This window comes from Anomaloglossus baeobatrachus, chromosome 4 (assembly GCF_048569485.1).
Source record: "Anomaloglossus baeobatrachus isolate aAnoBae1 chromosome 4, aAnoBae1.hap1, whole genome shotgun sequence".
Taxonomy (NCBI): Eukaryota; Metazoa; Chordata; class Amphibia; order Anura; family Aromobatidae; genus Anomaloglossus; species Anomaloglossus baeobatrachus.
This window is the reverse complement of record NC_134356.1, coordinates 514916271-514937347: the sequence shown is the minus strand read 5'-3', so window position 1 is coordinate 514937347 and position 21077 is coordinate 514916271. Positions and strand designations below refer to the sequence as shown.

Sequence of the window (21077 nt, the reverse complement as noted above, 5' to 3'; positions counted from 1 at the left end):
GTATGAGTGGCATAGAGATACATGCAACCGACCCGCTCCTGTCAGGGGAGTGTGCGGCCGTGCCGGGTTCTACCATGAAAGACTCGCGCGAGTTACACGCGAGGCACTAGCAAGTGTGATTCTGGCCTATAAGGCCGGTTTCACACATCCGGCTTTTTGCCGTTTTGCCGGATGCGGCGCTCTCCCGTACAGTTAATACAGTACAGTGACAGCGCTGTAACTCCCGGGTCACATGCGCCGGTCACATGACAGCATGTGACCGGCGCTTGTTGCGCTGTCACTGTACTGTATTAACTGTACGGGAGAGCGCCGCATCCGGCAAAACGGCAAAAAGCCGGATGTGTGAAACCGGCCTAACTCTTGACTTGTTTGGCGAGTCCAGCCATCTGTAATCACAGTTGTGTTCCTGAACATTCACATTACATCAAAGGAGCATTTATCTGGTTCAGGTGCAGATAATTTGGGGCCTTCAAGTTTAACTATTTTCAGTACACATTAGTTTAACAGCTATAACGTTCTGATTTGTAGGCTATCAGTATGATTTTTGTGGGGTTTTTTTGTGATCAATGTACAAATGTAGAACTTTTAGATTTAAAAAGGAGATGTCTGAAGTTCATAAATTGATAAAATTGCAAAGTGCTTGTAAAAACAAGTATCACTGCAATTTCCCCCTTATTAAAAATCCTCTTTGTTCTCAAAAACAGAGCAAGGTATAACAAGTGTCACACTCCCAGTAATCATCCATCAATCAGTACGAAATGAGATTATTTTTAAACATTATTTATTGTAAACTACAAAGTGTTTCGGCCCTTAGAGAGACTTCATCTGGTATAACTATAAAACATTTTTTTTTAGCAAGAATCTTGCTTAAAAAAAAAAGTTTTATAGTTTTACCTGATGAAGGTTCTCTAAGGGCCGAAACGCTTTGAAGTTTACAATAAAATAATGCTTAAAAATAATCTCGTCTCTTACAGATTCCTGGATGATACCTAGGAGCGCGACATTTCTTATATTGTGCTCAATTTCTAGTGTAAACTCCTTAGGGAGGATTTTATCCACAGTCTCCTGTGTCAGCAGCACACCCGGCCGGGATCCTACTACTGCAAGTGACAGTGATCCTATCTGCTCATTTGCACCAACAGTCTGGCGATTACAATCATTCACCACAACTTTGTCCATTTCTTAACAATCTACACTTCGATGAGTGCCGTGTTGTCTCCTATTCCCATTTCTCCATTTGTTTAGGGAGGGAAACTGATCATTCTCAAAAGAGAGGAATTTTTAATTTTTAGCTTGTTGCCTAGGTTACTGGCCATCCTGTAGTACAAGCCTGGCAGTTACCTAGGACCAAGTGGTATCAGCAGGGTCTATGCTTTAGGCCTGCTTGCTCCACTCTGCAACTGACCGAATTGCTGCATCCAACCTGCCTCATTCCCCCTGTGCCTCACCCATGCTGAAAAGATAGCTGCTCCTGCTAGCAGCTTGGAAGAGAGTACAATCTGGACCTGTGATGTGGCTATCGTGCCGGACCAAACTGTCAATCTTCAAGAAAAGCACTGTCCCCGGCAAAGAAGGAAGCCAGAGTTTGAGAGCAGTGCATGCCTGAAGATAGAATTTGATACAATTATTGATTGGTGAGAATAGATTCTTTTTTTCAGGGGTGCGGGAATCTTGTGTGTGTTTTTTAGATATATGAGATATATATATATATATAAATATAAATATATATATATATATATATATATATATATATATATATATATATATATTTATTATATATACAGTTAGGTCCAGAAATATTTGGACAGTGACACAAGTTTTGTTATTTTAGCTGTTTACAAAAACATGTTCAGAAATACAATTATATATATAATATGGGCTGAAAGTGCACACTCCCAGCTGCAATATGAGAGTTTTCACATCCAAATCGGAGAAAGGGTTTAGGAATCATAGCTCTGTAATGCATAGCCTCCTCTTTTTCAAGGGACCAAAAGTAATTGGACAAGGGACTCTAAGGGCTGCAATTAACTCTGAAGGCATCTCCCTCGTTAACCTGTAATCAATGAAGTAGTTAAAAGGTCTGGGGTTGATTACAGGTATGTGGTTTTGCATTTGGAAGCTGTTGCTGTGACCAGACAACATGCGGTCTAAGGAACTCTCAATTGAGGTGAAGCAGAACATCCTGAGGCTGAAAAAAAGAAAAAATCCATCAGAGAGATAGCAGACATGCTTGGAGTAGCAAAATCAACAGTCGGGTACATTCTGAGAAAAAAGGAATTGACTGGTGAGCTTGGGAACTCAAAAAGGCCTGGGCGTCCACGGATGACAACAGTGGTGGATGATCGCCGCATACTTTCTTTGGTGAAGAAGAACCCGTTCACAACATCAACTGAAGTCCAGAACACTCTCAGTGAAGTAGGTGTATCTGTCTCTAAGTCAACAGTAAAGAGAAGACTCCATGAACGTAAATACAAAGGGTTCACATCTAGATGCAAACCATTCATCAATTCCAAAAATAGACAGACCAGAGTTAAATTTGCTGAAAAACACCTCATGAAGCCAGCTCAGTTCTGGAAAATTATTCTATGGACAGATGAGACAAAGATCAACCTGTACCAGAATGATGGGAAGAAAAAAGTTTGGAGAAGAAAGGGAATGGCACATGATCCAATGCACACCACATCCTCTGTAAAACATGGTGGAGGCAACGTGATGGCATGGGCATGCATGGCTTTCAATGGCACTGGGTCACTTGTGTTTATTGATGAGATAACAGCAGACAAGAGTAGCCGGATGAATTCTGAAGTGTATAGGGATATACTTTCAGCCCAGATTCAGCCAAATGCCGCAAAGTTGATCGGACGGCGCTTCATAGTACAGATGGACAATGACCCCAAGCATACAGCCAAAGCTACCCAGGAGTTCATGAGTGCAAAAAAGTGGAACATTCTGCAATGGCCAAGTCAATCACCAGATCTTAACCCAATTGAGCATGCATTTCACTTGCTCAAATCCAGACTTAAGACGGAAAGACCCACAAACAAGCAAGACCTGAAGGCTGCGGCTGTAAAGGCCTGGCAAAGCATTAAGAAGGAGGAAACCCAGCGTTTGGTGATGTCCATGGGTTCCAGACTTAAGGCAGTGATTGTCTCCAAAGGATTCGCAACAAAATATTGAAAATAAAAATATTTTGTTTGGGTTTGGTTTATTTGTCCAATTACTTTTGACCTCCTAAAATGTGGAGTGTTTGTAAAGAAATGTGTACAATTCCTACAATTTCTATCAGATATTTTTGTTCAAACCTTCAAATTAAACGTTACAATCTGCACTTGAATTCTGTTGTAGAGGTTTCATTTCAAATCCAATGTGGTGGCATGCAGAGCCCAACTCGCGAAAATTGTGTCACTGTCCAAATATTTCTGGACCTAACTGATTATGTATATATATATATATATATATACATACATACATACACACACACATATACATTCTCTAGCTGTACTACCCGGCTTCGCCCGGGTTAATAACTGCTGTTAACAAAATAGAATGTATTAACAAAAATGTATTCTGCACACAAAAACCACAAAACAAATAGATAGAAATGTAATTATTAAATTGTTGCCTATATTAACCAAACAGAGCTCAGGGTAATAAACTGTAGCAAAATAGAAGCGGAGCTGTGATTGGTTGCTATTGGCAGCCTGATAAATCCCCAGGCAACAGAAATCCCTCCCCCTGACAGTATATATTAGGTCTTACCCTAGACATAGACAGGGTAAGAGACAGACACAAAAAGACCAACATAGACAAAGAAACAGACAGAGGGAAAGAGACAGACCGGGAAAGAGAGGGAAAGAGACAGACAGGGAAAGAGATAGAGAGAGAGAGAGAGACACAGAGAGATCTATACAGAGGGGGAGACAGACAGAGAATGGGAGAGAAACAGAGAGACAGTTACTATCCCGGGCAGTGCCGGGTGCTATGTTGTGAGGCGAAATTTTAACCCTGCGCGTTCCAATTTACCAATCAATTTTGCTCCTATCTACATAATGGAGAAAAAGTGAAACGAAAAGTGTTGGGGGCAAATTGACAGCTGCCAGATGTGAACAAGGGGGACTTAAAGAATGAGAGCGATGGCGCCAAAGAGTATAGTGTCAGTCACATGACCTGTCTATTATGTGTATGTGTGAGCTAATATATACGGTCAGTGGGAGGGCTTTCTGTTGCCTGGAGATTTATCAGGCTGCCAATAGCAACCAATCACAGCTTAGCTTCTATTTTGCTACAGTTAATTAATCTGAGCTCTGATTAGTTAATATAGGCAACAATTTAATAATTATATATCTATTTGTTTTGTGGTTTTTGTGTGCAGAATACATTTTTGTAGACACAGACAAAGAGACAGACTGACAGGGAAAGAGAGGGAAAGAGAGAGACAGGTAAAGAGACAGACACAGACAGGTAAAGAGACAGAGACAGACACAGGGAAACAGACAGACAGGGAAAGAGAGGGAAAGAGCCTGACAGGTAAAGAGACAGAGACAGACACAGGGAAAGAGACAGACAGGGAAAGAGAGGGAAAGCGAGGGAAAGTGACAGACAGGGAAAGTGACAGAGATAGATAGAAAGAGATAGATAGACAGAGAAAGAGATTGAGACAGACAGGGAAAGAGATTGAGACAGACAGGGAAAGAGATTGAGACAGACAGGGAAAGAGATTGAGACAGACAGGGAAAGAGACAGACAGACAGATAGAGAGACAGAGAGATATATACAGAGGGGGAGACAGACAGAGAATGGGAAAGGAACAGAGAGACTGTTACCATCCCGGGCATTAATACATTCTATTTAAACATTCTATCCCGGGAATGTTAATACATTCTATTTTGTTAACAAAAGGGGGGCGAAGCCGGGTAGTACAGCTAGTTAGATAGAGATAGAGTTATATATATATATATATATATATATATATATATATATATAAAACTTTATTAGTGCTGATGTTGTATTGATCAGGTCACAATGAGATAGATATATATATATCTATCTCATTGTGACCTGATCAATACAACATCAGCACTAATAGAGTTAACAGAAGAAATCAAATCATAGTGACTGACAGGTAGTGGTAAATCTGAGACTCTTCTCTCCCTCCTTTCCATTGGAGTGGGAAGGATCAGCAGCAATGATGACGGGGCTGTGTCCGTCCAGGTGATAAAAACAAGCAGGTGTTTTTAGATTTATCATCAAAAATCAAGAACACTCCGTGATAAATGCATCAATGGAATAATGTCATGAAAATATCAAATGTTGCACCTTATGAGTGGATTTATGTAATTACACCTTTCGGATTAATTGCAAACCAATACCGACAAAGGGTCAATTATATAGACGAAAAATACTTTAATTTGTAACAATGGAACATGTGTCATCCACAAGAATTTAAAAACATGGGACATAAAATACTCAAACTCAGAGGTAAGTGTATATTATGGCCAAAATAACTCAGATGTGAAGAGCATGTGGTACACTCCGATCATAAATTGAAGTATGTCTCATGGGATATACAACATGCCTTTTGTGGTTCAGCGCTCCACCATGCTTATGCAGTGGCCATTTTCAACACGGAGAATGGGGCACAGATTACAGATACGGAGCATCTGCAGAGAGGAGGCCTTTAGATATAGTGACTATATATAGAAATGTATAGTCTCATCTACCATGTGGAGTGGAGGTTGTTTTAATGATCACGCAAGGGAAGTTCTCGCTTGCTTACCCAGGAACAGGAGCACAGAAACAGCCACAAGGATGATTAAACCCTCTGACAAAGGGTCGCTGGGGAGGGCAGCTTGGATGCTCAACATTTGTAGCTATAACAAGATGTAAAAAGTGTTAATATATGTCTTTATGAAACAACAATCGCGTAGTATCACATAAAAACAGCATTCAATATTTGCAATGCATTTTAGTGGATACTGAAGTTTTCTGCTTCACCCTGTACTATGCTATGTACTGTCCAGCAATGAGCTTGTTACTGGTTCACAACTGGGTAAATCATTAACCATTGGGGATCATGGCTTGTAAAGCAAAAGGTGTCTGGCAGCAACTTTCCCCTTCTGCCTTTTGGAAAATTCATGCATGTTCAGCTATTTAAATACTTGTTTGTAAAGGGTTTAGAGATGGATTTACATCCTCTACTAATGTCCTTTGTGCTAGCTAACAGAGAAATAAACTTCACTGTGACAAGTCCACCTCTCCTAAAGGCCCCGTCACACTAAGCAACATCGCTGCTAACGAACAACTTTTGTGACGTTGCTAGCGATGTTGCTGTGTGTGACATCCAGCAACAACCTGGCCCCTGCTGTGAGGTCGTTGGTTGTTGCTGAATGTCCTGGGCCATTTTTTAGTTGTTGCTGTCCTGCTGTGAAGCACAGATCGCTGTGTGTGACAGCGAGACAGCAACAACTAAATGTGCAGGCAGCAGGAGCCGGCTTCTGCGGAGGCTGGTAACCAATGTAAACATCGGGTAACCAAGAAGCCCTGTCCTTGGTTACCCGATATTTACCTTTGTTACCAGCCTCCGCCGCTCTCACTGTCAGTGCCGGCTCCTGCTCTGTGCACATGTAGCTGCAGCACACATCGGGTAATTAACCCGCTGTGTGCTGTAACTAGGAGAGCAGGGAGCCAGCGCTCAGTGTGCGCTGCTCCCTGCTCTGTGCACATGTAGCTGCTGCACACATCGGGTAATTAACCCGATGTGTGCTGTAACTAGGAGAGCAAGGAGCCAGCGCTAAGCAGTGTGCGCTGCTCCCTGCTCTGTGCACATTTAGCTGCAGCACACATCGGATAATTAACCCGATGTGTGCTGTAACTAGGAGAGCAAGGAGCCAGCGCTAAGCAGTGTGCGCTGCTCCCTGCTCTGTGCACATTTAGCTGCAGCACACATCGGGTAATTAACCCGATGTGTGCTGTAACTAGGAGAGCAAGGAGCCAGCGCTAAGCATTGTGCGCTGCTCCCTGCTCTGTGCACATGTAGCTGCAGCACACATCGGGTAATTAACCCGATGTGTGCTGTAACTAGGAGAGCAGGGAGCCAGCGCTAAGCATTGTGCGCTGCTCCCTGCTCTGTGTACATTTAGCTGCAGTACACATCGGGTAATTAACCCGATGTGTGCTGTAACTAGGAGAGCAGGGAGCCAGCGCTCAGTGTGCGCTGCTCCCTGCTCTCTGCACGTGCGGTGGTAACCAAGGTAAATATCGGGTTGGTTACCCGATATTTACCTTAGTTACCAAGCGCAGCATCTTCCACGCGGCGCTGGGGGCTTGTCACTGGTTGCTGGTGAGCTCACCAGCAACTTGTGTAGCGACGCTCCAGCGATCCCTGCCAGGTCAGGTTGCTGGTGGGATCGCTGGAGCGTCGCAGTGTGACAGCTCACCAGCAACCTCCTAGCAACTTACCAGCGATCCCTATCGTTGTTGGGATCGCTGGTAAGTTGCTTAGTGTGACGGTACCTTAAGAAAGGTAAAAGCAGATGCGTTACATCTAGTGATAAGCGGACTCGCAGATAACCAGGACCGACACGCTGATTTTTTTTTAATTATTTACTTAAATAATTAAAAAAAAAAGCTGCATGCGGTTCCTCTTATTTTGAGTCACAGCCAAGATAAGTGCAGGGCTGGGGGCTGGTTACATCCCATAAGACAGAAAAATTGCTTAATATACGACCTTATTCTGTAGTCTAGACCTGGCCGGTACTAACCATTAGACGTTATGGTGCCATCTTCATATCTTTTGATCATTACAACATCTACAAAATCCCGAGGAGAAATAATGCCCATGGCTGCTGATGGTGTCACTGTACGGCAAATTGTGACCTCCTAAAAGACACAAAAAACATATTTCTGATCTAATTATAGCTCAACCTAACATTCATGGCCTAAAAATGTAAGAGCTATAGATATTACTTATGAGTCCAAGTAAAATAATGTGTATAAATAAGTTCATAATACATCTTATAGTGATGATTAACTCTTCTGATACAGATTACAAATCTTCTGCATGGATAGAGAAGAAGGATTTTCTAATGATCCTTCTTCAGGAGAACCTCAGTTTGCCAGGGGGTGGTGCACTCCTGATGACTGACAGTTCAGGCCAGTGGTATAGCTGTGCCATTGGCCTGAACTGTGTGCTCAACCCATGCTACAAGTAAAGGCAACTTAGCCTCTGCCACCTCTGAAGGGTGCAGGTGTGGCGCCCTGGACTAGCCAGGTCATCACAGGTAACAGACACACCCCCACCCCCACTAGACAGTTACATTAGCCAAACACAGAACCCTTGTTGCCTCCCTCCAGGGTCTGATGCCCACACTAGGTGGGGCGGAGCCAAGTGGTTGGCCCCACCCACCGAGGAGTTCGAAGAGGTTGAAGTGAGAGGAGTAAAGTGGAGAGTGTCTGGATTTGTGGCCCAGGCACAGACAACAAGGTTGGCAGACGGTGGTGGCCATCTGCAGGAGTGGTGAATCGACGCGGAACCATAGGACCGGGGTCGGGCGGTGGCCCGCCGGTACCGACCGGGGAGCGAAGTGAAGCCAGCACACACAGGCAGGGCCATCGGACCCAGACTAGGCTTGGAGTCGCCGTCAACAGTCAAATCCGAGTGTGACAGGAACTCCAGGGGTTTCCTAACAACCAAAGACCCGTTAGAAGGCAACCGTCCGCACCGTGAGGGTATACAGCTACCGCCAAAGGCTAGAGACCCAAGGGCTAGCGCCTGCGGGCAAACGGGCTCCTCCAGCATCCATACACCGGGGAGCGGACTACCGTTGGGGACCCATCGTAGTCAAGACAGTACACAAAAGGTGCAGGGAAAGACAGCCGCCATCACCTGTCCGGGGAGAGAGACTGCAGCCGGCTGCGGGACCCGTCCATCCAGCCGTTTGGTTTACCGAAGACTTTGTGCATCTCTTGCTGAGTGAGTACACCCGTGCCATCCGGCACCGCGCCGCGCTGTCCCTGCAACCCTGCACCTCACCTACCCTGCCTCCCCGTCACACCACCGGGCCCCGGGACCACCAATCCCTACCCACGGAGGGGGAAAACAACATCCCAGCTGCTCCCCACCATCGCTCCCGGGATCCCCGTCACCAGCAGCGGTGGTGCCCATCTTCACCACAACCCGTGGGTGGCGTCACGGACTAAATCCCCAAACCAAACCAACCCCCTTTTCACTCACGGGCGAGGAGCGAGTCGAGTTCCCGGATCCAGCCCACCGCTCGAGCCACCGAGCAGCAGCAGCAGCGCCGGACCTGAGCGTTAGCGAGCGCAGCGCCCCGCCGCCCGTGACAACTTGGCGTCACGAACAGGATTGAACCGATCTACTTACCAGTAGAAGTGCGCCTTGTGGTCCCCGCCGGCGGCGTCCTGTCGAAAATTTTGAAACACCGCCATCTTTGGCACGAAAATCTCCCGCTCGAGCGTCTTCCCCAAGCAGGGAAGGCGCGAACGCAAAGCCCCGCCCCCAACAAGCAGAAGTGCTGAAGAGAACCAAGGGGGGGGGGGGGGGGCGGGTGAAAGCCTGCCTAATGTAACCGAGGCCATAAAAGCGGGGACGCCAGGACTCTGCAAACATTTGGTTCCTGGTACACTGCTGCGCACGATGTCCCGTCCATCCGGCACCGCTGAAACCCCAGAGCCCACGCCAGGAACAGCGGCGTGGGTGGAGGTCCGGACCGCGCGGATGTGCAGCCGCCTGCAGGCCCAAGTGAAGTCCCTTGTGGAGGAATGGATGGCCGACATGGCGGAAGTGGCGGCGGCCGTGCGGAGACGCGAGGTGGAGACGGAGTTGGAGGAGAGGGTAGGTGACCCACTCCCCTGTGTCCCCGAGGGACCGGTCGCTGCGGCTGAGGGGCCCGGTCTACGCCCGCTCACCCTGCTGCCTCCCCCGCTACCCGCTTCGGTTGCTGCTGCCTTGCCATTAGGCCCGCTGCCCCCACCACCGGTAGCGCCGTTCCGGCCGTCCGCAGACGAAACGCACCGCTGCCATGGAAGATCCAGAAAGAGGTGCCCGTCCGCGAGGAAGAGCCATCGGCACCGGAAGTGGCCGCACCTAAGTCCGTTCCGGCTCCGGTAGTCCGTCCGGTCCCGAAGGAGGCGGAGGTCCAGCCGGTGAAGACCCCTGTTCCCAAACCCCAAACCTCGGCGGAGGCTGCGCCGGGTCGCCGCTGTGAGGCAGCACCCCAGGCCATGTCACCGCGGGACCTTCCAAAAGGGGCGCCAGTTGTGGGCAGCGTGAAGGAAGTCCCGCAGCGCCCGACCCGTGGGCGGGGGCATGCAGACGCCCCTTACTGGGACAGGGAGCCGACCCCGCTGGGCCGGGAAATTGCGGAAAGAGAGCGGCACAGAGCCGAAGTGGTGGCCCGCACCATCCGCGAAAAGGACAACCTCCGCCATGCTACATTCCAGGTACGGGGCCCGGTGTATGAAGGACAGGTCCGAAAATTTGACCCCCACCGGGGGAATGGCTTTATTTATGAGCCGGGCCTGTAGGCCAAGGTGTTCGTGGCTCGCCGTGACCTGCATGCCCATTTGCCAATGGGCCACCCAGGCCGAGACCTGCTGCAAGGCAACCTCGTGTCCTATACCCGAAACTGCGGGGAGAGGGGCTGGTTTGCCCTCAATGTAAAGGTGAGGGAAGGCCGCAGTTTCCAGGCGGAGTCCCAGTCCCCACCCCCATCTTGCCAGCAGGATGTCGAGGTGGAGGAAGTCTACGAGGAGGTCGACCTGAAGTGAAGGCAGCGGTCCACCGTTGCATACAGTTGTCCCTGTTGGGACCCCTAGCACCGTTGTAAATATATGAGTGAATGACAATGAATCAAACCGAAAAAAAAAAAATCACCTGATTACCGTCCAAGAAGAGAACCATCCCCGTTGGGACTGGAGTAGTCCTTGTTTGGTTAACAACCCCCCATACCCACATGAGAAACTCCTCATGAACATGGCCGAGAACTAGCAGGCCACCCACGAACTGGTGGGTTTGTAAATAGTTTTGTGGGATGGATACCGTTGCCGCCTCCGGAGAGGCAGATTGGAGGAAGGGCCCGCAGCAGAGCAGGCTGGGGCCCGGCCACCACCAGGACCGGTGGCCATCCTCCGGGGGTCAGGGGTCCCCCTGGACGTGGGGTCCCCTTAAGTGACAGTCGGGTGCGAGTTATCGTACCCGTTCCCGCTCGGGCAGCCTGAACCTGGACTGGGGTCAAGGGGTGCTGCCCACTTCTTAGGGGCAGCATCAGGGCTAGGTTGCTTGGGTGGGAGAGCGGAAGACATCCATCCGTCCGTCCGTTATTAAAAATGTTTATATATGCAACGTTCAAGTGACCAAAAGAATGCTTATGTTTTATATGTTTACATGTTATTTATGTTTTTACAGTGTGAAAAATAAAACCGGTGATGGACGGGCAGCCCGCGGACGGTCTGCATTTCACAAAGGGGGAATGTGGCGCCCTGAACTAGCCAGGCCGTCACAGGTAACACACACACACACCCACCCCCCACTAGACAGTTACATTAGCCAAACACAAAACCCTTGTTGCCTCCCTCCAGGGTCTGATGTCCACACCAGGTGGGGCGGAGCCAAGCAGTTGGCCCCACCCACTGAGGAGTTCACAGGCCTGGAGGCGGGAAAAGTGGGAGAACAGTTGAGGAGGTTGAAGTGAGAGGAGTAAAGTGGAGAGTGTCTGGGTTTGTGGCCCAGGCACAGACAACAAGGTTGGCAGACAGTGGTCGCCGTCTGCAGTGGTGGATCAACATGGAACCGTAGGACCGGGGTCGGGCGGTAGCCCGCCGGTACCGACCGGGGAGCGAAGTGAAGCCAGCACACACAGGCAGAGCCATCGGACCCCGACTAGGCTTGGAGTCGCCGTCAACAGTCAAATCCGAGTGTGAAAGGAAGCCCAGGGGTTTCCTAACAACCAAAGACCCGTTAGAAGGCAACCGTCTGCACCGTGAGGGTATACAGCTACCACCAAAGGCGAGACCCAAGGGCCAGCGCCTGGGGGCAAACGGGCTCCTCTGGCATCCATACACCGGGCAGCGGACTACCGTTGGGGACCCATCGTAGTCAAGACAGTACACAAAGGTGCAGGGAAAGACAGCCGCCATCACCTGTCCGGGGAGAGAGACTGCAGCCGGCTGCGGGACCTGTCCATCCAGCCGTTTGGTTTACCGGAGACTTTGTGCATCTCTTGCTGACTGAGTACACCCGTGCCATCCGGCACCGCACCGCGCTGTCCCTGCAACCCTGCACCTCACCTACCCTGCCTCCCCGTCACACCACCGGGCCCTGGGACCACTAACCCCTACCCACGAAGGGGGAAAACAACATCCCAGCTGCTCCCGACCATCGCTCCCGGGATCCCCGTCACCAGCAGCGGTGGTGCCCATCTTCACCACAGCCCGTGGGTGGCGTCACGGACTAAATCCCCAAACCAAACCAACCCCCTTTTCACTCACGGGCGAGTAGCGCCGCTCGAGTCCCCGGATCCGGCCCACCGCTCGAGCCACCGAGCAGCAGCGCCGGACCCAAGCGTTAGCGAGCGCAGCGCCCCGCCGCCCGCGACACAGGGACACCGAAGCTTGAGATCCTGACAGATTCGGAGGCCAAGAACTTGCAAGCACTTTGCTCCTCTCCTAGATCAGTCTCCACTGATACACTACAGAGGAGGCTGGTAACCTGGGTATACAGAAATAAACTATATAATTATAAAGGAGATTTTTAATAATAATTTTTACAAGCACTTTGAAATTTTACCCATTTAATAAGATGAGATACTTAGATAATAATATAATCGCACTTGCTGAAACAACCAGAGGGGACTAGGGTGCTCTTGTCTGGTCAGGTAACACTATACCTCATGGTGACTTTAGCTTTTTTCAAAATCAGAAATATGCAAGAGTGTTAAGGGCTGGAATCACAGTGATCAGCTGATTATAGAGGCCCCTAAAATCTGGCAGTGATCACATCCCCTTCACAGATCAAAATAATAAATGATGCACACCACAGAAGGATCTGCAGGTCGCCATTACAAGTCACTGAGGCCAGTAGGATGCCACTGATGACCATTGTGCAATGGCCCTGGCAAGCCATGTGGCTTTCATTGCAGACTCCAGAACAAACCAGTAGATCCACACATACATGGCTGACTGTGGTGAGATAACACCTCAATAAGAACACAGGACATACCAGCTCCGAGGCTCTATACAATAGTGCCTAACTACAGCCTGCAAGCATCAAGTACATTCTCTATCAATGCAGGAAATACAAAGAATACCCTTTCCATCCTGCATTACCATTCACATGTCCATTTCACCTGGAAGAGCCCCTTTAGCTTATAAACGTGATGAAATGTTATATCCATCAAGTTCCACATATTGAGGTCGTTTATGATACAGTCCAGAAATGACGTCCTCCCTTTATCGGACCTTCTGTACTCACATCAGTGACAGTTTCCAAGAGCTGAAAATCATCCACATTATGATCCCACTCCACCCTCAGGCCGCCGGCCTCTGGTTTTAAACATTTCCAAACATCTTCTGGTTTAGCTGCTACAGAGCCTTCTCCTTTGTACCTAAATGTGAAGTAAAGCAGGATCAGGTTAGGCCCCTTCAGGCTGTGTTGTTATCTGTCTTTCTGAAAATTAGGGGGCTTTTTGCCAAAAGAAAGTACAAAAACGTATCGTTATAGTAGGACATTTGTTCAATGTCTGTGAGGGGCGGCCCTCCGAGCCAATGTTCCTTATTAGAGGTCTGACCTAGCATCTTAATGAACCCCCAAAATTCAGTTCAAGACTATATTATGGGAACTATAAAACAGAACATTGTGGATTTCAAAATACTATTTAATATTTTTATTTTTTTTTATAACAGAAGTTTCACTAGTAAGAAATCAGTGAAATTGTGGACAATCAGTGCCAATTTTGTGGCTGTGTACAAATGGAACAATATAGGCCGTGTCACACGCTGCGACATCGCTCAAGCGATCTTGTTAGGGTCACAGAATTTGTGACGCACATCCGGCCACTTTAGCGATGTTGTTGCGTGTGACACCTATGAGCGATTTTGAATCGTCGCAAAAACGTTCAAAATCGCTCATCGGTGACATGCCCCCCTATTCTCGATTATCACTGCTGCTGCGTGTACGATGTAGTTCATCGCTCCTGCGGCAGCACACATCGCTATCTGTGACACCGCAGGAACGAGGAACCTCACCTTACCTGCAGCCGCCCGCAATGCAGAAGGAAGGAGGTGGGCGGGATGTTACGTCCAGCTCATCTCTGCCCCTCCGCTTCTATTGGGCGGCCGCTTAGTGACGTCGCTGTGACGCTGAACGAACCGCCCCCTTAGAAAGGAGGCGGTTCGCCGGTCACAGCGACGTCGGTAGGCAGGTAAGTAGTGTGACGGGTCTGGGCGATGTTGTGCGGCACGGGCAGCGATTTGCCCGTGTCGCACAACCGATGGGGGCGGGTACGCACGCTAGCGATATCGCTACCGATATCGCAGTGTGTAAAGTGGCCTTATGTCCATGATTTCACTGCAACCACAGATCTGCCAAAGATTTAACTCTGTGTGTGACTGGGCCTTACGGCTAATTCACCCCAGACAATCTGTCTGATTATACTAATCCCACCCTGATCAGAGCGTGGTCTGATTTTCTCGGTTTTGGAGAAGATGAGAAAAAAAATGTGTTTATCTTCTCCATTCTGAGAGTCAGTGAAAATCGGACTGCACTCGGATGCCATCCAAGTGCGACCTCATCTTGTATACAATATCACAAAAGTAAGTACATCCCTCACATTCAACACTGAAGGATATGACATTTTGGTACAATGTAAAGTAGTCAGTGTACAGCCTATACAACAGTGTAAATTTGGTGCCCTCTAAATAACGCAACACACAGCCATTAATGTCTAAACCGCTGCCAACAAAAGTAAGTACACCCCTAAGTGAAAATTGCCAAATTGTGCCCAATTAGCCATCTTCCCTTCTCAGTGTCATGTGACTCATTAGTGTTACAAGGACTCAGGTGTAAATGGCAATCAGGTAAGTTAAATTTGTTGTTATCGCTCACACTGGTCACTGGAAGTTCAACGTGGCTCCTCATGGCAAAGAATTCTCTGAGCATCTGAAAAAGAATTGCTGCTCTACATAGAAATGGCCTAGGCTATAAGAAGATTACCATCACCCTAAAACTGAGCTGCAGCACAGAGGCCAAGACTATACAGAGGTTTAACAAGCCAGATTCCACTCAGAACAGGCCTTGTCATGCTTGACCATAGAAGTTGAGTGCACATGCTCAGTATCATATCCAGAGGTTGTCTTTTCAAAATAGATGTATGAGTGGTGCCAACATTGCTGCAGAGGTTAAAGGAGTGAGGGGGGTCAGCCTGTCAGTGCTCAAGCAATACGCAGCACACTACATCAAACTGGTCTGCACGGCTGTTTACCCAGAAGGAAGCCTCTTCTAAAGCTGAGACACAAGAAAGCCGGCAAATAGTTTGCTGAAGACGAAAAAAATAATGACATGGATTACTGGAACTATGTCCTGTGGTCTGATGAGACCAAGATAAGCTTATTTGGTTCAGATGGTGTTTGCGTGTGTGGCGGCAGGTGAGAAGTACAGACAAAGGTGTCTTGCCCACAGTCAACCATGGTGGTGGGAGTGCCATGGTTTGGGGCTGGTTGAGTGCTGCTGGCTGTGGGGAGCTACAATTCATTGAGGGAACCATGAAAGTCAACATGTTCTGTGACAAACTGAAGGAGAGCATGATCCCCTCCCTTTGAAAACTGGGCCCCAGGGCAGTATTCCAACATGATAACGACCCCAAACACGTCCCAAGATGACTACTGCCTTGATAAAGAAACTGAGGGCAAAGATGCTGGACTGGCCAAGCATGTCTCCAGACCTAAACCCTATGGAGCATATGTGGCGCATCCTCAAACGGAAGGAGGAAAAGCACAAGGTCTCTAACATCCACCAGCTCTGTGATGTCATTAAGGAGGATGTAAGAGGAGTCCAGTGGCTCCTGTGAAGCTTTAGGGAACTCCATGCCCAAGAAAGTTAAGGTGGTGCTTCAAATTATTGACAGCCACACAAAATACTGACACTTTGGACACAATTTAGCCATTTTCACTTAGGGGTGTACTCACTTTTGTTGCCAGCAGTTTAGACATTAATGGCCGTGTAATGAGTTAGAGAGCACACCAAATTTACACTGTTATACAAGATGTACACTGACTACTTTACATTGTAATCAGTGTTCTCCTGTGAAAAGATATGAATTATTTACAAAAATGTGAGGGGTGTACTCAGTTTTGTGATATACTGTAGCATGCACATCTATTATGCGTTTTAGATGTTTTGTACATTAATTCATTTCATCTGTTCCCTAAAACAGGACAGATCAATGGAATTCCTGAACAGAAGTGTGAACACGGCTGACAGCTGTGCTATTTTGAAATAGTTAGATGCAACAAGAAGATAAAACCTAATCGAATAACAAATGGGAAAAACAAAAAAAAGATAGGGTTGGTAAATGAGTTTAAATTAGATCATGCAACAAAATAAATGACCCTAATGGATTGTGAGGGATGGAGAAGTGTCTGAATAAATTAATGTGCACATCCAACAGAGAGGATCAATAATGTGATAGGAAATATAGGAGACATGAAGCCCAACAATACAGGTCAGGGTTGTTGGAAGCTCCTATACTGTACACAAGGGCATCCTCTTCACACTTTTTTAACTGCCCTTTAAGATGCTTCTTTCTAAACTGCCAATATCTTAAGACAGTAGCACATTAAATGGATTGTCAGGTGAAAGGAAGTCATCACTTATCTACTGAATATCTGTGAGGGTCCGACGGCTGGAATCCTCAGTGGTCGACAGAAAGAGGCACTTTTCTCCCCATTAGCACAGAGCCACAGTGCGCATGCTCCACTCATTCTCTACGGGGCGCCGCAAAATATCGAGCACTGTACTCATCAGTCCTATAAAGAATGAATGGAACGGTGGACGAGCATGTGCATTGCTGCCCCATTCTAGCAGGGAGAAAAGTGTCTCGTTATGAAAGCCGGGGGGGGTCTCAGTGGTCGGACCCCAGGTGGATGTACTGATTGTAATTCGGACTAAATTACTTACAAGTTGCCGGTGAACTCAGTTGATGGCCTCCAGTAGACAGCGACATCCCCCTATAGAGGAAATACACAACATCATAAACTGCTGACGTGTATATGTATTTGTATAATGTGGGTATGACTAGTGATTGGGCCTCTGCTATATATAGTATTCCTAATCAAGTCATATTATTGGGAACCAGAGCCTGGATGTCATTCCCATATGTGACCTACAAGCAGTGTGATGTGTGGCCTAGTAACCCATTCCTATCCATCCCTGAGTTGTAATATTGTGTAATATGAATGTATAAAAAAAGTTTTATTACTTATGTACATGAGCAGGGTCTCTAGCTCCATGGGTGTTGCATCGCCCTGTGGGCATTTGCATGCTTTCCGTGGTATCACACCCTTGTGGATGTGATACTATGGATTTACATGAGTGACGTCCCGTGACTCCTTGAGATCCCGCACGTGTGCACTTGCCACTCCCACAGCCTTGTTATCTGGATGCTTGCTTGCCTGCTTCAGATGCTTCAGACGCGCACTGCGCATGCTCAGTAGACTCCTGCGGTTCCGACCATGCACATAGCGCATCTGAAGCCGACAAGCAAGCACCTGGATAAAAAGGCTGCGGGAATGGTAAGCGTGGGATCTCAAGGAGCTGACGGTGACGTCGCTCATTTAAATCCATGGTAACATGCCCACAGGGGCGATACCATGGAAAGCATGCAAACATTCATATTACAACACAGAGATAGGTAGGAAGGGAATTCTAGGCCACACATCACCCTGCTTGTAGGTTAGAATGCATATGGGACCTGACAAGTTCTCTTTAAGTCACAAGTTCTGAGATTTTTAGTACACAAAGGCGTTTCCACGTCTGTGCAACCAACAGGGAGTGAGGGCCGCTGCAGCGTCACTGCCTGGTGAACTCATTTGGTCCGAAGGTGGGGAGAGAGAAGCTGGTGTCGATAGGATGCGGGGCTCGTGTGACGTCACAATGTCATGTGAGCCCTGGGGACACAAACATTGGCACCACTAGAACTGCGCCGGCTGCGGAGGTGAGTATAGGCTTTATTATTTTACCTGGTGGAAACATGTGGAATCAGAAGGGGTTGTCCTAGTAGTGGACAACCCCTTTAAGAGGGGAGGGCCTCTTCATGGATCAGAAGTGTCAGACAAATGTGTGGCGCCCCAGGACCTGGTCGCCCCAACAGCATTGCCCCTCCAAAGGGTTAATGCTGAGCCTGGAGGTAATTGGGAGGTCTATTGGCCAGTAAGTTTAACATCCAACGCAGTTCTCCCTCAGACCAGCAGGGGGAGCTCTGAACCTGGAGTTCCAGGGAGAATTCCTTAAGTCTGGCCTGAGGGAGGAGTTAGTGTTCAGTCTGTAAGGAGAAGTCATAGCAAGCAGATGCAGAGTAGTGCTGTCCTGTGGAACTGGGGCCTAGAGCTGGAGCAGCTTGGCCCAGTGAGGCAGGAGGAGCAGAGAGGCAGAGAAGAGACTCGGACATCGGAGTCTGTGGCCACCAGGGCCTAAAATACTCCCTGGTAGCCGAATCCGAAGGGCAGGAGAGCTGCAAGCACCTGGCCCATAAACAGCCCGAAGGTACAGCTGCATCATCAGGGCCCGGTGTGGACTCCAGCAGAGAAGCACCAGAGAGGGCCTGTGCAGCCTACCACAGAGGGAAAGGGACGTACCACCGGTCCCAGCAGCAAGAGGGCCATTGCTAAATCCAGAGAGCAGGGTTCTATCACAGCAAGGGAAAAGAACAGGAGTAGGCCTCATACTCATCTGGCCAAAACGACATCTCAGTTACTTCCAGGCCAGCAGGAGCCCTCTACCACCTGTAACGGTCTCCCAGGACTAACCGTTTGTGGAGTAAAAGAGGAGAAGGTAAAGAGACTGTTGTTTGTGCCTGTTTCTTTCATGCCTGTCGGCCCTGCACCGTGTTTTCCACACAACACCATAGACTCTCACGAGCACCAACAGTGTCCCCGGGGCACCGCTCCACCTGTGGGGAGCAGTACCACCATTGCTGCCATATCATCACCCCGGAGGCCTCACACAGCAGCGGCGGCTTAATAGCCGCATACCACAGGTGGCGTCACGAACACAAACCCCAAGTCACCAGCCATATTTAACTGACACCCACCAGGGCCACCGAGTCGGGCCCCACCACCACTGACTACCCCCAGACTAGTCCGGCCCGGCACCGGGTGTCCCATAGCCCTGGGGTGGGCGAGTCAAATGTTGTACACCTCTGTGTGCCTGGGCACAAATGATACTCCCTGCTGGAGTAAGGCTCGCTTCACATCAGCAGTATTTTGCCGGAAAGCCGGATCCAGCAGAAATGCGTTTCAGCTCCATTCATTTACATTGGAATCGCGGCAAGATGCAGTCACGTGCAACACATGCCACCGCATCTTGTTGCCGCAATTCCAATGTAAATGAATGGAGCTGAAACACATTTCTACCGGATCCGGCTTTCCGGCAAAATACCGCTGATGTGAAGCGAGCCCAAGATCGGAGGCGTAGTGAACCGATTTGTCAGATCTGGGTGAAAATGTCATAAGAACGCCAAAAGTGGCATCATTTAAGTGCACCATGAAATTCCACCAAAATGATGCCACTTTTCAAACATTTTCAAAGCTTTGATGAATCAGGTGAAATGCGTCCGGGTGATTTTCCTGCAGAGCGCCGCTCCAGAGGACAGTTTGCTGCTTGCACTATACGTACTGACTTAGAAATGTAAGGACAGCAAATTATTAAAATAAGTTCATGTCTTCACCAGAATTAGAAATTATTTCCTTGTCCTGTTATAGACAACGCAAAGTGTTATTTGTGCAGGAAATGCATCCGATGACAGCCACAAATGGCGCCGCACAGACACCACTGACTGCAATAGTGGGATGAGGTACTGGTCTAGTGTCTGACATTTTACCATTCATTTCCACCCTATGATTGCTTGAAAAAAGGTTCTGAAGAACCCAAATGCTGTGACTGGGCTACATAAAGGCCACACTTGTTTGCATTTATCCAGGAGTGCGGCCTCTCTATTGCAGTGATTGGATGGGTGCCTGAGGGGCTCACACCTTACACCCACCTTATATGCAGCTGTGCTGCTCTAATGGATCCCCATACCGTACATACAGACATGGCGGGAGCGCCCTCTGCAGGATCCGCTCTGTGTTACAGATGCGGACATCAGAATCTAGGAGACATTTCCGCGATGATACAGAAGCTTCAGTTTATTAACCCCCTAACACCCGGCCGGCTTCTAGAACAGGAGACTGATGTACTAAACACCTGGCTGTGCCCAGTCCCCTGATGTCAGACTACCACTCTCAGCATTCCCTGCTGGCCATGTACCAGGTCATGTCTTCCCCATAGACGGAGGATGCCGCAGACATTACAGAGCCGGCAGCCATCCCTGTGCTTACAGTTTTCTTGCAGAGCTTCCATCCCGCCTCGTCCTTGCTGTAGGACAGCAGCTTGTCAGCCGCGGCTGTGGCCGCCTCCGTGTAGTCCATGGTGTGAGGAGGACGCTCAGGTGCCGGAGTGAGGAGGGGACGGACACAGCTGGAGAAGGCGGCTCTGTGCACGGCCGTCCCCTCACCTCATGTCTCCGCGCCTCCTCCGCACCAGGGCTGGACGACGGCAGGCCCGGCTCTGCTCCCCCGCAGCCACTGCTGGCCTTACTGCTAATACACGGCAATGGCGGCTGTCGCCACAGTTCATCATTACATGGGGGTGTGAGGGGAAGAGGCCTTGCCCTGTAATGTATCAGGACTGTTCACAGCGGAGGACACTGCCTATAGAAGAAATGGCTCAAGTGACATGTACAATGTCCACCATTTACTACACCCACCATGTGTAACCCCACCATGTACTACACCCACCATGTGTG

At 48.6% G+C, this 21077-nt stretch overlaps 1 protein-coding gene across 1 annotated transcript in view; it reads right to left on the bottom strand.

Annotated features, from left to right (window-relative positions):
• The window catches only part of STARD5 (StAR related lipid transfer domain containing 5), a 29423-nt gene extending 8581 nt beyond the window's left edge, over positions 1-20842 (bottom strand). The window contains exons 1-5 of the mRNA XM_075342780.1: positions 20611-20842; positions 17192-17241; positions 13490-13622; positions 7761-7878; positions 5777-5870 (exon numbers count right to left, since the gene is read on the bottom strand). Of these exons, the coding sequence (XP_075198895.1) occupies positions 5777-5870; positions 7761-7878; positions 13490-13622; positions 17192-17241; positions 20611-20700 (485 nt within the window). The 5' untranslated portion in view covers positions 20701-20842. The remainder of the gene's footprint in view (positions 1-5776; positions 5871-7760; positions 7879-13489; positions 13623-17191; positions 17242-20610) is intronic.
• Positions 20843-21077: the final 235 nt, after the last annotated feature.